The sequence below is a fragment of the Elaeis guineensis genome, chromosome 1, assembly GCF_000442705.2.
Source record: "Elaeis guineensis isolate ETL-2024a chromosome 1, EG11, whole genome shotgun sequence".
Lineage (NCBI taxonomy): Eukaryota > Viridiplantae > Streptophyta > Magnoliopsida > Arecales > Arecaceae > Elaeis > Elaeis guineensis.
Genome location: NC_025993.2, coordinates 143343851 through 143359774, shown reverse-complemented (window position 1 = coordinate 143359774; position 15924 = coordinate 143343851). Strand labels below are relative to the sequence as shown.

The following is a 15924-nucleotide window of genomic DNA, read 5'->3' as shown; positions in this document are numbered from 1 at the left end:
TTCATGAATACTGGCATAACAACTCATGAGGAGTGGCCTGCAGACTTGGACTAGCTTTCATGAACGAAGGACACATTATGAGGTTAAGAAGTGGGTTCTGTGTAAAAAATTGAGCCATTAACATAAGCCCCTGCATGTTACTTTAAATTCACTTGGGCAGGCACATCCACGGGAATATTTTCAAGACATTCAATCAGAGAGGGCAATGAGCACCAAGGGGGAACATGCACCACCATATCATTGTGTGAGGGCCCTATGTAGCAGTTGGATTCATTAGTTATAAATTAAAGTTAATAGGAAATCAACATCCCAACAACCTCAGGTTTGTGACTGTAAATGCTACAACTACCACCATACTTTTAGAATGGTAGTTTGGTCTTTGCGAGGAATATTATATGTAAATTAGGGATGGCAATGCTTAACTTTTTAGCCCATGTTAACTTATTTCAACTTGTTATATATTGAACTAGCTAGATTACCTATTTAATAAAATGATCAGATTTGAATTTGAAATTTTGATCTCTTTAGTAAACAAATTGGATTTGGATCGGTAGTTTTTGATCTATCACCTAATCTAATTGCCACCTCTAATATAAATGTATCTCATTGTGTTTTGTATTGTCATGTCATCACTTTTGATAGTCATTATTTTGAGTACGTGTATCCCATTGAATCATCCCTCCCTCCCTTTTCTGCGGTACAAGATTTGTCATTCTCTACCATAGCTTTCCAACAATCAAAAGAGTAATAGATTTGTCGACCATGGAATCGGGCTGTCATCGTTCGTCACATCGCTGCGCGTGTTTATGCACGTGTATTGAAATAAAAATAAAAATGGATAAGTTCTAGCGATATTTGAACAGTTTAGATAAATATCACATAATCACCTAATCGCTGCGTGCGATAATTAGATCATGCATGGGAGAGGAAGGAATAATAAAAAAAAAAAAAAAAAAGAAGGGGTGGGCTCCGTGTGCGTCAATCACCGTCCATTTATATACTATAGACTTTTCCAAAACTGTAAGTCGGTTTGAAGAGAAGTTAATGAGTAATTACTTTGAAAATTATTATTCTTTCACCTTTATTACTTTTATTATTGTTGAATTTATGAAAATGTCCTCTATAGTCTGGGAAAAGAAGGAAAAATAATGCACTAGAGAAAGCATCAAATCTTAAAATTATATGATAAACTATCAAACTAGAACTAAATCTAGAAACAATAAGAAATCAAGCAACTATAAATAGAAAGAAAGATAGGTTAGGCTACTGACCCTCAAGGAGACCTGACCCTTGAGGAAGTCTCCTGTTAAGCTGTACAATGACATGTCTCATTTACCAAAGGTCCTCAGGAAAGATGGAAATAAAGCAGTTAAATAAATAGATGCTATAGTAGAACATTCCAATTACCTCATCTTAAGAGTACCAACAAACATTTTAAACTACGATTATTAATACTTTGAAACAAAGTATGATTTCTTTTCGTTGTAGAAAGGGTCTATAAGCAACATACCATGCAAAATGAGGCAGTCCTTCGCAGTTTCCCAGAATCCATAACCCTCTAAAACTTTGGAAGAGACATGATTTAAATTTGAGTCCCAAGATGTAACAAAGTAATGAATAGACTTCTCGGTTTTGTTAATGGGCACCTTCCAGGCAGCATATTTGTTACTATTATTTTTTAAGAAAAAAAAATCTTAACAGGTAAATCTTTTGTTAAATTACTCTAACATACAAGCACCCCAACGCTTTTCTTTTATTTTTAGGTATACAGGGGGGCCGTGGCCCAAATAAGAAAAAACTAGCTGCAAACAAAATTTGGCCCAAGGCGGATGAAATAGAATACTAATCCTGATAAAAATGTACATGACTGTCACGTGTCAGGATTGCATCTCAATTTCAGATAATCAATCCAAACTGTTCTGACCTACTGCAATTTGGTTCATATGTACATATATAAATATATATATTCTGACTGATCCTACCCAAAAAATATATTTGAGCTGATTGGTTTGATTTTGGTTTTGATTTTATAAAAATTAATTTAAATTATTTTGGGTTTGAGTCAAGTTTAATCGATCTGATTTAATCTCTACACACCCCTATCCACTAGCCAGAGGATCTAAATCGAACAAAAATCATATGTGACAGGTACCGTAGAATGTCGCATGGGATAGATTTTTATTTTATATTTTTTTAATATCAATTAAAAAAAAAACTTAAAAATCAAAATATCTTTCTCTTAATGGAGTCATTAAACTCACAATTAAAAATATAAAAATATTTTTTTTATTTTAATAATATATTTTTTATCGATACATATTATATGGTTAAACAATATACACTAAGCAAATTAATTATTACGTAAGTCAACACATGTCTTCAAAAAAAAATAATACATAATTTTTAAAATATAAAATTCATTAATATACAATATATAATCAAATAATATATATTTATTAAATTAGTTATTTAGTAGTCCAATACATATTTTAATGTAAATTGATATATGATTTTCAAAATATCATATTCATTAGCATATATTATATGATATAGTGATACATAGTAATCAATTTTCTAATACATACTATGGATTTCTTTGATACATACCTAACAACGATCCAAAGTATATTTTTAGATAAATTAATACATAATTTTCAAAATATAGAGTTCATAAATAAATAGTACATAATCAAGTAATATACACTTAATAAATTAGTTATTTAATAACTCAATACACAATCTCAAAATAAATTAATATATAATTTTTAGAATATTATGTTTATCAATATACACTGCATGATATGATGGTACATATTTATAATTTTTTGATGCATACTGTAAATTTTTTTAATACATATATAGTAATGACCTAACACATATCTTCAGTTAAATCAATACATAATTTTTAATATATATATTTTATCTATAGATATATATTGGACCACTACTAAATATATATAAAAAAACTTATAATATATATCAAAAAATCGATTAGTATGTATCATTCTACAGTATGTATTAATGAACATAATATTTTAAAAATTATATATTAATTTATTTTAAAATGTATTGGATTGTTCGATAATTAATTTATTAAATATATATTATCTGATAATATATTATATATTAATAAATTTTATATTTTAAAATTTTATATTTATTTATTTAAATATATATAATAATTTATTTAATAATTAATTTATGTAATATGTACCATACGATCACGTAGTACATAATGATAAAAATCATGTGCTTTTGGTTGGAATTAAAGTGAATACAATATTTTTTTTTAATTATGAGGTTAATAATTTGATTAGTTAATTTTTTTTAACTTTTCAATTTATTTTTTAAAATTAATATTAAAAAATATAATAAATTAGAAAATCCCTCCACCAGCGCCGTCCTATATGATTTTTGTTTACCTAGGGGGCGAGGTTTCTGACCCCACCCCGCACCGCTCAGAGGCCCTTTTCTTGGCTGTCTCACTACTTACAGCCGTTTAACAGGCTTTTATTATTTCCTTCTTTCTTACCTGTAGTAGAGTGTTAATGGCCTGTCACTGTTTCCCCTCGCTTCTCACGCTCCATCTTACTTCCCTTATTTACAGGTCGCTCTCTCTATCTCTTAATCTCTCTTTTCCTCCTTGTCTCCACCAGCCAACCCTGGGAGCTCTTGGGGCATCGAGATCTCGCCGGAATTCTCCCCTCCGGCGACCCGAACCTGGCCGGAACCTGACGCCAACCTCGCCGGAACCATGGCTTCCGGCGGATTCATGGCCTACTCTCCTTCTCCCTCCGCCGCCCCCCACTCTCCTCACCTCTGCGGCATCCGCTCCGCCACCAACGCCATCGTTGAGCAGGAGAAGTACGGCTCCTTCCCCTCTCGAAATCTGCATCTATGAATTTGGAAAAAAGAGTGGCTTTGTCGCACTTTAGTCTTGGATCTTCCTAATTTTCTAACCTTTACTTGGGGGTCAATCTGGATTCTCCGATCTGCGCTCATTTTCTTGTTTGTTGTTTTTTTTATGGACCCGCGGCTTGTTCTTCTTCTTCTTCATTTTTGGGGCGACGAGATGCTTGTGGATTGGATATGTTATTTTTTTCTGTTGATGGTTTAGTGCTTTGTCCATATTTGATATTTAGATGCTCTTCTGTTTCTTTTGGCATGTGGGATTACAGATTATGGTCAAAATTCTTTGTCGAAGTTGAGATCTTTAGATGTCCCTGTATCTCTCCTAGTCCAAGAGTTTATGGACAAGATTCTGCTCTTTTCAGTGCTTCGAATGTTTGGTTTGGAGCTTCTGGCATTTTTCTTTAAGGTTTTGAAGAAGTTCATATGAGTATCTTTTTGCACATTCTTGTTATTCTTCGATATCATTTTGGCATAAGATCTGCTGATTTCCGATTGAAAGTTTTCATATCTTTTTATATCTTGTTATTCTTTTGATGGCTTTCATCAGTACCTGTTTTCATATCTCTTGAGCAACATTCTTGTTATTCTTTTGATATCTTTTTTGGCACAAGATCTGCTACTTTCCAATTGAAACTTTGATGGCTTTCACCCGTATCAGTGTTTTAATATTTAGTGTGGGTAATTGGAAATGTCTGGACTGTCATTTGTGATTTTATGGAGATCATATAACTGTCTTTGAGTTTCAGATATGCTAATATAGTAAAGGCAAATTAATTTTGCAGGTATCTATCAGAGTTGCTGGCAGAGCGTCACAAGCTGAGCCCTTTTATGCCTGTGCTTCCACACAGTTATCGGCTGCTGAACCAGGGTGAGCTTCAGAACCAAACTGGTATCCCAGTGTTTATCATTATGTATGCAGTGAGCCAAGATGCATGATTTTTATGTTTTTGGCATAATAATTATTGCAACCATATTGAATGTACTTTTTTTTTTTTTGGTGCTCCATTTTATGTGCTCTATAAGTGGACTCTTTGGCTAATTCTCATTGTGTATGGACTTTGAGTTGTCCCCCAATATTCCTCTTTTTTTGTTTTTATTTTATTGCTTCTGATTCTGGGGTAACCAGTTTACTGTGGTATTGCTTCTGATTGTTAAAAGATTGAATATTTTAAGGGAAGTTTCTTGCTTTTGGTTGTTTTAGATGAGATATAGGGTTACCTCGAGATTTATCTTATTTTCATCTACAAGGTCAAGACATGGTAACTATATTTTATTGCTCCCAAGGAATCGCCGCAACCCAACATCATAATTAATGTAGAAATTATATTCCTATCTGCATTAATGTGTGCTTATGGAGTGATCAAGATGCACCCAAGGTCAGAAGTGCTTGTACCTAATCAGTCAAGCTTTAATGGCTTTCATGTTTATTATAACTGCAACAAAAAATCATGAAGGTATGTTTTTCGGATTATCTTGATAGTTTAATTTGATATTGTAACTTTTGTGCTACAGCAACAACCTTTTTCATGCTGGAGGTAAAAAGAACCCTGAATCCTTCTATGGTCTTTTTGGTGTGGCAATAGCACAACTGATATAAGTTAGTCTAGAGCCCCAAAGTTCTCATTGATGTTCAAGCATATGTGTGGATGTCTTTTAAAGTAAAATCCTCATAAAATTTATTTTACCAAGGGAGAGTAAGTGCAGTAAATTGTTTCATTTTATGTGTGGAGGATGATGTTCATTCTTTCCTCTATTCCCTAACCAATATATAGTCTATGCTTTCTACAGATAAAGATTGTGTGAATACCTTGGCCCTTGCTCCAAGATGTTTATCTTTCATCCCTATCACAATCTTTGCCTTTTCCCATGACTGGTCACAGGGTGCCTTAAGTTCATCATGCATGCTATTTGATAGGATATCTGAAGGAAACAACATATGAATACTTTCTAGATTTTATGTGTATGGTGATTGTGAAGGATCTCAAGTTATAAGTTTGTGGTCTAGAAAGAAGACTGCTGTTGGGATGATGAGGAGACTTATTTCTGGATTTTTTCCCTTTATCTTCTTTCCTCTTCCACTTTTTCAGGAGATGCATTCAGCCCTGATTTTTTATTACTATATTTTTTGCTCCCTCCTTCCCTCCCCCCTTCCTTCTCTCCCCACGTCTCTCTCAGAGTAAAAACCTCACAATGTGTTTGAGAATATTTTTCTTTGTTTACTGTGATTGTTTTCACAACTCCTATATTTTCATTATATATAAAAATTCAAATTTCACCTATCAATTTTCTCATATTTCTGTTTGTTCAGTCATTGTGAATTACAAGTCATCTAATTTTTGCTCCTTCCGTACATTTTATATCCAAATTTGACCTTGCTTCTTCAATGTTTTATGATGGAGTTTTTGTTATCATTCATATTCTAAAACCCTGCTCTCTATGTTACTGAAATAAGGTATTTTTCTGAATCTTGTGTATACAAGTAGGTGCTGCAATATGTGATTGGGCTAATATTTTAATAAAGATGTTTTTGATAGATTAACTTGATTTCCATGATTATCATTAGTTTCTATTCTGAACTTCCAAGGAACGTAGGTGCTCCACTGTTGCCCTTCTTGGGCATGCATATAGGATGGGTAAACATGTAGCTATTTATCTATCATATCGGTGGTTTTTCTATGCTCTAAATATTTGAGGATCCTCTAGGTTTGACCTCAAGTTATTAATGGGTATTTATGCTGATGTGATTACCAATCTTAAACTAACCCATTCTGTTAACCAATGACTCTGTAGTTGCTGCTGACAAATTTCTTAACTGATGCTAACTGGTACATCTTATGCTTGAAATTGGCATTTTGAAGCAGAAATTTTGCGTGTTACCACACTGTTGGGGAATGCATCTCTTTTAGATCAAAGTGGGCTTGAACATGGTAGCCCTCTGACCACTGGAGGATTATTTTCTAATGGAGGAGCAGCTGATATGAATGGGTGGGCATCAGCATTTCGATCAGAAGTATGGATACTAACCATTAACTTAACTCTTTGCATCTAATTTTACTGCTCACGGTGGCGTTTTTAAGATTTCATGCTAACTTGAATTAACTTCAACTTGAACTGTTTGCATTCTTGACATATAAGGCTTCATGGGTCCCAGTATTCTTAACCTAATTCTTAGTTCTGTAGTGAAGTTGTGCTTATTCTAATGTATATGTCTGTCATTACTGTAACTGACACATCAGCAGTAACATTACAAATTGGGACAGGTATAACCTACCTCAAATCTTATCATCATGCAATAATGCCTTTCCAAAATAAAAATTGTCAAATGAGGAAATTGTAAACCTTTATGCATTCCTGATATATATTTTACTTGTCTCTCACTAGGGGATGTATTTTTTTGGATGAATAATTTAAAGTTTAATCTTTCTGTTGTTTTTAATTCTGTTTTTCAGTAACTATTTCCAGCTACTCTTGGTGCATCTTAGTTTGATTTTTCATGAACTCATAAGGTGAACCCAGTTACAAACAGTTTGTTTCTGCAACTCTTTTGGACGTCTGGGAAATATTATTTGTTCTGAATGTCAGTTGCATAATGCGAAATGAGATTGTGGTTATCTGTATATTGTATTAGATGCACAAAATAAATGAAGTTTCTGTAGGAGAGCTAAAGCCTCTGCTTGTTTGTAGTGTGCAAAAACCTTGACAGAACATGAGTTTTGCTTTCTGTTGGACCATGTTGATGTATCATTTGAATGTGATTCTTTTGCATTTAGTTTACAGAAAACCAATTATCCTATTAACCATATTGGCTATTATTTTGTTTAGATATTTTACCTGCTCATTCAACCTCAAAGAAACTGTTTCTGATATTTTTCATTCATCTTCCAGAATCATTTTATCGTATATATACTGTACCTCTTTTTTACTTAATCAGAACACTAGGTGTAACATGCAGAGGTTGGGATTATTGCAGCCTTCATCAGCACATAGTTGGCTTGGATCTCAAGGTAGTTCGTCAAATCTCATTGTCAAGAAAACCATCAGGGTAGATATACCTGTGGACAAATACCCAACTGTAAGTTACATTCTTTTTGCTTTGGTTTGGCCACACTTTATTGTTAAGTCAGAAAGCATTTTCTCATGAATATTTTGCTTCATTGTTTGTGTAGTTTAACTTTGTTGGGCGTCTCCTTGGTCCTAGAGGGTACTCTCTTAAGCGCGTAGAGGCAAGTACTGAATGTCATGTTCTGATAAGAGGACAGGGTAGCATCAAAGATCCGGCTCGGGTATCAATTTTCTGATATTCGCTTTTTGTGTATGCATGAATGCATACATATGTACACCTATCCACTTTTGCAGCACTAGTAAATGCTAGATGATATGGAACATTTATTACATGGAATTGCAAGTGCATAGTCAGAAATTTGACATGGATACTACAGGATAGCACATTCTGATGTTTGCATTAACTTGTATACTAGATATATGGATGACATACTGCTAGGCTGAAAAGCAAGTCCATTGACATAATTTGGAAAACAATAGGTTATTCAAAATAAAGGAAATTTTGCACGAGTTCTTCCGAAAATGCTGTGACCTATGCCAATCTTATGATGTTCATCTTTTTGTTGTATGGAGAACTTAATGGTTGACTTTCATACTTAAAAGACAATATGGTCTTGCTATGTGATACTTTATTTTGTTAAGAATGAAGTGTCTTAATTTGCTGGTTTACCATTAGGAAGGTTATTAAAAAAGGCAAACTGAAAGGAGTGCTCTGTGAAAACCTGGTCATTTCTGCATAGGTTGGTGATATAATGGTCTATGAGCGAGATTTCCTTGGACATTTCTAGGAAGATAAGGTATTAACTATGCATTCTACTAGACAAGTATTATTAATTTTTTGGATGTTTCACCCAAAAAAATAGGTGAAGAAGACAAAAGAGTCATGGCAATTTCAGGGGATTATATATGGAATGATGAAAGACATCATGAGGATGAATGCTGATTTTTGTATTTCTCCAATGCTATGGATGAGCGGGTTGACAGCTTATCCTAATAAATGCAGCAAGGCATAAAAGGGTTGGTGGACAACTTTATTTATGGCCAAATCTTGTCTTGGATGAAAGAAGTTTAACATGAGCAAATCTTTGTTTATACTTTGGAGCAAGGTTTGCTGTACCGGTACCGGACGGCGTACCGGTGCCGGACCGGTACGGTATGGTACTGGTACCGTACCGTACTGATACACGATATGTCTGGGCGTACCGGTCCGGTATCGATACACAATTTTTTTTTTATTTTCAATTTTTTTTTTGATTTTTAAAGTTAATAATTGATAAATACAACCTCAATATGGTATTATATTGCATATTATTGACATATTTGGGTTTAATTTGGAGTTAGGTTGCAGTACAAAGACTCTTGATCCAAAATTTCAAACATATATTTATTTACATTATATTTCAACTATGTCATCTTAAAACTAAAGAAAAAATATATAAAATACGCATTAAAATATATCTAAATATTTAAGTACGAAGCACAATAACTGATATACGAACCTTAAGATGTACTCTGTATTTAATTTTTTGTCGAATGTCTGTGATGCTTGTAGATATCTGGATCATCAACATAGTCTGAAGAGACATCAGTCCAATCCTCTAGCTAAGCTGCACCATACTCTCGAATATTCATCCCATAAGGCATCCTCTCTGGATTGTAAGACATCTCAGACCTCTCATTAAAATTCTGACTCTGAGAAGTATCCTCGAGATGAGGGTACGGTTGTGGAGGAGTCCATCCAAATATGCCAGTAGCAAAATCTGATCCTGGAGCTACTTCAGGCTGCATAGGGTAGTAACCACTAGAAGATGATGCCTCGGATGCACCATATGCATATGGATCATAAGGTGGCTGTGGATAATAGGATCCATAATGCGAGGATGATCCAGATACATCCATGGACCCTACTCCACGTGCAAGATCGTCCGCAGCTGCATCATGTGCTGGACGACTTCTAGGAGCCCGTCATCTATATGAAATCGGCTCCCCACGATCTCTACCGACTAGTCCACCATGATCCCTATCCTGTGTGACATGCGTAGACTGAGACTCACCGGTGAATCGAATATCATCCTGTGGCTGTGTCTCATAAACGGTGGTCTCCTGTCCTCCAGTTCCTCCCTGATCATCAGATCCATGGCTACTACTACCAGTATCATCATCACTCTCCCTGGTGTCCGTATCTGAACCAAATCGCTCATGTACTCTCGAGAGTGGTGCACGTGCAACTGTCTTTTCCTTTCTCCCCTTGTGCCCCTCTGTGACTGAGTTTCCTGTGATTGGGAGGATGGATGCCTTCTTGCTGGCTGCCGGAAGGAACGTCTATACATCTTTTGCTCGAATCTCTGGGAAGATGTATCGGATAACGAGTCATGTGATGAATGAGTCCCTTGTGTCCCCTCAGACTGGCTGATCAGCTGGAATCCTATGTGGAATATTTTTTTCTGTCTATTGCTCTGGATCCACCTTGATCTCCCTTGCCACCACACTGGCTGGTCGTGGAGGGGATCCTGGCTCATCAAGCTTTGGCTCCTGCTGCTGACCTGCAAGCCATCCGATGATCGAATCGTCATCCTCGTCGGTATAATCATCCAGCGTCGGATCAATGTACTTCAACTGAACTTCCTCCTGAATACATTTTAGCCTCAACCTCAGATTGTAGTGAATATATACAAGATCGTCGAGGTGTTTTTGTGTCAGATGATTTCTCTATTTGCTGTGGATAAGGGCGAAAGTGGACCAATTACGCTCACAGCCACTAGCAGAGACCGTCTGAGAAAGAATACGGACAGCCATATGTCTCAAATTTTCTGCTGACGTTCCAAAATGAATCCACCATTCAGCTACAAAAGCAAAATTATATATCAAATTCGATGATATTATTAAGCAAAATTACATATCAATCTACATTGCTCATTATTGATATGTAATTTACCTGGATTCATCTGCTTTTTGTTTACGACAGCTGATGGGACTCCAAAACTGTCTGATCCCTCTCTAAACTGTTTCGTCTGAAATAAAATATATTTATTATTTATAAATATATCAGATCGAATTCAGTTGAATAATTACATCTGTTTTAAATTAGCAACCTCTTGCAGACACAACGACGCGATTTCTAGATCGGGCACCATCTTATATATGACATTGCGAAGAGCAGCAAGAAGCTCGCTATCCATATCTATCCCCGGAATAGTATACTGAAATCTCGGATTCAAGTAATAAGCTGCAGATAACTTTCAAGACTGATTAAGCACAATTTTATTTTCATACTTCGAAAAAATATTTTAAAACATTCTTGAATCCAAACTTACCAGCTAGATGCAAATCTCTGCCCATCTGATAGTTCCAACGGCGCTCAATAATGTTAATGAATTCTTGAGCATGCTTGGGATCATTCTTACTGATCTGTTTCTTTGTCCTCTCCATCATGTAATATAGGAAGCCCATCTGGGGGTATTTCTCGATGTTCATGACGCGAAGCACCTCATATAAAGGCTTGATAGCCTTCACTATCTTCTCAGCCCGCTGCCAAAATGACTGACTCGTCACCAAGTTCTCCACATGACTTTCATCAGTGCCGGCCCTCGCATATCTGCTCTCCTGCCATTTGGCACTGACAAACATCTGACGTAGGACTGTTTTCTTCTGAAGAAGACTATCAAGTGCTATGTAGTTGGTAGCAAACCGTGTGATACCCGATCGTAAGATCTTCCCCCAGTATACGTCCGCATCAATGAAAGAACCCATGTGTGGTTGTAGATGAATCTAGTAATGGTCTGGGCAATCTCCACTACCTGCTGCACCTTGCGAATCTTTCCGATATCCATCAATATAAGATCAATGCAATGTGCAGCACATGGGGTCCAGTATATCTGCGGTCGCTGCTCCATCAGCAACTCTTCGGCAGCCTTATATTGTGGTTCGTTATCTGTGATGGCCTGCACGACATGCTGCTCACCCACTGAATCAATCACCTCCTCCATCAGACCAAGGATATATATGGCATCGTGCATCTTATCTGAAGCATCGATTGATTTGTAAAAAAATATTTTTCCATCACAGTATGTCAAAAAATTAATGATGCTCCGTCTAGTAGGACCTGTCCAACCATCACACATCACTGTCAGACCATATGTAGGCCATTTATTTTTGTAAGAAGCAATCCATCTCTGCAGATCCTCCTTATTGCTGTCAAGAAGCTGACCATAGATGTCCTTAGGTCCTGGAGGATCTACATCCTGGCCGGCAGCCTCTATGGCTGAAATAGCAGATCGGTAGTAAGGATTGGCTGCTGCATTTGCTGGAATATAACTGAAATGAAATCATGATCCAATAGCTCGCCACATATCCTTCTTCTTATCTTTTTTCAGCATACTGTCAATTCTCTGTTGCTTTAAATCCTTGCTGGGCAAAGCATGTGGATCCAAATTTTGAATGCTGGCTCCTGCTGGAATATTTTTGGAGGACCTCCTCCTACTGCCAAAAGCTCCCAACAAAGAAGACATGCTGCGTCTGCTCCCTCTACCACCAGGCTCTCTGACTGAAGTAGTCTTCCTGAACTCGAATTCTTCCCTACCAATCACTGATCCAGATCTTGATTCGTAGCATGATGGTCTGAATCGGTCTCTGTACCGGGCCATCTCCTCCTGCTGGTACTGATCTGCCAAGCTCGCATGAATGGCAGCCTCAATCTATGCCTCCTCATCATCTGGAGCAGAAGCCTCCTTTAACTCTCTAGAGTGATAAGGTGGCTCTGCAGCTCGACGGTCTACTTCGGTCTTTTTTTGCTTTGCCTTTTCCTTCGCTGCTTTCGAATCAGCAAAGTACTTTTTCATCAATTGTCGGACCTCTTGCGGACATTTCCGACACATTGACACATCAGGATAACCACCAGTTAGATGCTGCTTCAACCTAGTCACTCCTCCTCCCTTGAACTCTGTGTTGCACCATTTGCATCTCCAATGATGCCGAGCCGAGAGCATCTCGCCATGATCCCAACCGATGTCACGCTCTTGATCTTTCTTCTTATTCATTTCTGCAGATATAACAAAATACTAATTATTTCGAATTACCTGTAATATAACACTAATTACATATATTTTTTATTTGATAATATTTTTTACTATTTAAATATTTACAAAAAAAATTTCAAAAAAATATTAAGTTAGATTCAAATATTTCAATTGTTTTGAATCATTCTAAACATTATTTTCAATTTCAAAACTAACATTGATTTTTTATTTTTTTAATAATTTTTATATAAATAAATATATATTATAAAATAGCTGATTAATTAAAGCGAACGAACGTAATGCTCTAAATTTTTTTCTTATAAATATATGCAAGTATAACAAAACACGATAGTTTAACGATAATTAAAATAATTATATATAATTTTAAAATAATTTTAATAATTATTTTAAAACTTATAAATTCAAAATAAATATGTTATATGCTTCAAATAATATTTTTAAATTAACTAAAATATAACACTATTTTTATATATTTTTTATTTTATAATTAAAATTTTAAATTTAAATAATTAAAAAAATAATTTTTTAATTTTAAATATTTGAAAAAAAATTAGAAATTAGATTTAAGTAGTTTGAATCATTCTAAACATGATTTCCAAACTCTGATTTTTTTCTAAAATTTATTTTTTTTTAATTTTTAAATAAATAAATATTTAAAAATATTTAAAAAATATATAATTAACGAAAATTAACAATTTTGGTGTCATCGTGTAGATCTTCAAAATATCTATCACATATAATTAAATCATCCCAAAATCACAAGATTTTGGCATGATTTTCTCTTATTTTCATTTTTTCTCATTCTTATCCTATTTTTAACAATAAAAATTAAAAAAAAATATTTACTAAGAAAATAACATATTATCTTACCTCCGACCAAAGATCAGCCTCTCCTCGAACCACTCCTGCAATTTGACGGAGTTTATTTTCTTTTTTTCTAATTTTTCGGAGGTCTCAACGGTTTCGTTGAGACCTTCGGACTCTCGGGAGTTCTCTGAGACATTTCAGAAAACTCCAAAGCAGGGTAACAGGTTCCTTTATACATGTGATCTCCGACCCCCCCGTCACTTTTGGCACATGGGGTGAACCGGACCGAACCGGACCATACCGTCTGGTTTTGGACGGTATGGAAGCGAACCGGATCGAACCGCTCGGTTCGGTATCGGTTCGGGGTGTTTCTCGGAAAAAAGATCCGAACCGGACCGTTTGAGCACCGGTCCAGCTCGATACGCCCCGAACCGGGCGGTTCGGCCCGGTACGGCGAACCCTGCTTTGGAGTATAATTGGTTCCAACGCCAAGTGAGAAGTAAAAGAAAAGTTGTTGCTCACCATTACGACTGAGCAAGTAATGTGGTCATAAAGGGAACTCAAATCCCCAATCCGATCTGGTAATCCCTAATGTGGCATTCCGTATCAGAGAGAATTTCTGATATCTGGAATTTCGAGAATATGAGCTCGAAGAATTTGGCTTATTGCCTTCTCATTCATCATTCTTCCCTCACCTTCTACCTCTGGCCAGAAAGATGCTATAGCACAATGGTGCATCCAAAATATAATCATGCAGCACTTGCTACTCTTGAATGACACATGCACATGAATTAAACTTCTATGTAAATGAGACCTTTTACTACAAAGAGACATTTTTTTCAAACTTATATTCTGAGGAAGCCAACATTCACTGATGTTGCTTTTGCTGTTTCTGGTAGGAGGAGATGATGAGAGGAAAACCAGGGTATGAACATTTAAATGAGCCCCTTCATGTATTGGTAGAGGCAGAGCTGCCAATTGAAATTGTTGATGCTCGTCTTATGCAAGCTCGTGAGATCCTTGAAGATCTGCTCAAGCCCGTGGTATTCCATTTTCCCCTCATTCAGATTCCAGGCTTTTTGACTTTCTAGGTGGTTACCAATTGGTCTTTGTATTCATCTCTCTCTCTCTCTCTATTTTTATATAGGATGAATCACAGGATTTCTTCAAGAAGCAGCAGCTGCGAGAGCTTGCATTGCTCAATGGCACTCTCCGTGAGGAAGGGTCACACATGTCTGCTTCGGTGTCCCCCTTCCGCAATAACCTTAGTATGAAAAGAGCCAAGACAAGGGGGTAGAATAAGGTTGTTGTTTGATAGGCTCTCTCTTTGTGTGGCCGTATTGTCTGCCTGGGCAGCTAGTTCTGTATTTGGAGGTTGCCATTCCAGCATATGCCTCTGCATACCATTGGGTCACTGCTTCCAAGGCCAGTCGTAAATTTCTGTCCGTGTTTTCTGCTATGGAGTGTGTTTGCTGATATAATGCTGTAAGTAAGCCATTTTTGGTTTTGTGAAGTTTCCCTTGCGTGCCATTGCAAGTTGGGGACAATGTATATATCCACCTTGTTATTGTAATATGCGCTTGTGCCTATGCAGTTTTGTAACAGGTATGCGGTGTGTATAGAATAATGTATGTCAGGTTTTTTTGTACAATCAGGGAGACAATAGTCTCCCAAAGGTCTTGATGATGCTTCTTGCAGGTTTTTCCTATTTAAGGTGGAATTATAAGAATTAACTGGCGCGAGCAAATATAGCTTAAAAAATCTTGGGGAACCAGAAGCAATATAAGAACTCAAACCATTTGGGAAATCCTAATGGAAGAGCTTGGTATCGAGAAAGATCAACAACACTTGAAAACAGAAACGAATGAACGGAAACGGTGGCTCCGATTCTTGGGAGAATTTTACTCAAAAAAGATTCTTGGGTGGATGAATGCAACTACTATTCCTCAAAGTGGCAATCAAGCAGCTTGGGTGAATGAGCCAGGTCTTTCAGAACTGCTTGTGGGCTCATCATGTGCACGTTCCCTCTAACCGGATCTTTCAGCATATCCTGTTCTGCCATCACCTTACACGCAAGATCCTCCAAAGATCATATCCAAATACTGTA

The 15924-nt window shown here is 36.2% G+C and overlaps 1 protein-coding gene and 2 pseudogenes across 9 annotated transcripts; 1 reads left to right on the top strand and 2 right to left on the bottom strand.

The window, feature by feature from the left end:
* The first annotated feature begins 3545 nt into the window (after positions 1 to 3545).
* On the top strand, positions 3546 to 15525 carry LOC105039014 (KH domain-containing protein At5g56140). Of its 9 annotated transcripts, none has more exons than XM_073242540.1 (7): positions 3551 to 3864; positions 4695 to 4780; positions 6771 to 6922; positions 7844 to 7984; positions 8079 to 8195; positions 14717 to 14860; positions 14965 to 15525. In XM_073242540.1, exons 1-7 carry the CDS (start codon positions 3755 to 3757, stop codon positions 15112 to 15114), a joined length of 900 nt encoding a protein of 299 aa, XP_073098641.1. In that variant the 5' UTR covers positions 3551 to 3754; the 3' UTR covers positions 15115 to 15525. The 9 variants fall into 9 exon arrangements, with proteins under 9 accessions (XP_073098653.1, XP_073098662.1, XP_073098657.1 ...); XM_073242543.1 differs by having other exon boundaries at positions 3552 to 3864; positions 7865 to 7984; XM_073242547.1 differs by having other exon boundaries at positions 3553 to 3864; positions 7883 to 7984.
* LOC140854784 (uncharacterized) lies at positions 9493 to 11386 on the bottom strand (annotated as a pseudogene).
* Positions 11643 to 13199, bottom strand: LOC140854779 (uncharacterized; annotated as a pseudogene).
* Positions 15526 to 15924: the final 399 nt, after the last annotated feature.

Bases quoted from the DNA above. Each gene is read 5' to 3' on its own strand.
- LOC105039014 (XM_073242540.1), top strand. From the start codon at position 3,755: ATGGCTTCCGGCGGATTCATGGCCTACTCTCCTTCTCCCTCCGCCGCC. The intron at 3,865-4,694 runs GTACGGCTCCTT...TTAATTTTGCAG, and splicing joins GCCATCGTTGAGCAGGAGAA to GTATCTATCAGAGTTGCTGG. The intron at 4,781-6,770 runs GTGAGCTTCAGA...GGCATTTTGAAG, and splicing joins TTATCGGCTGCTGAACCAGG to CAGAAATTTTGCGTGTTACC.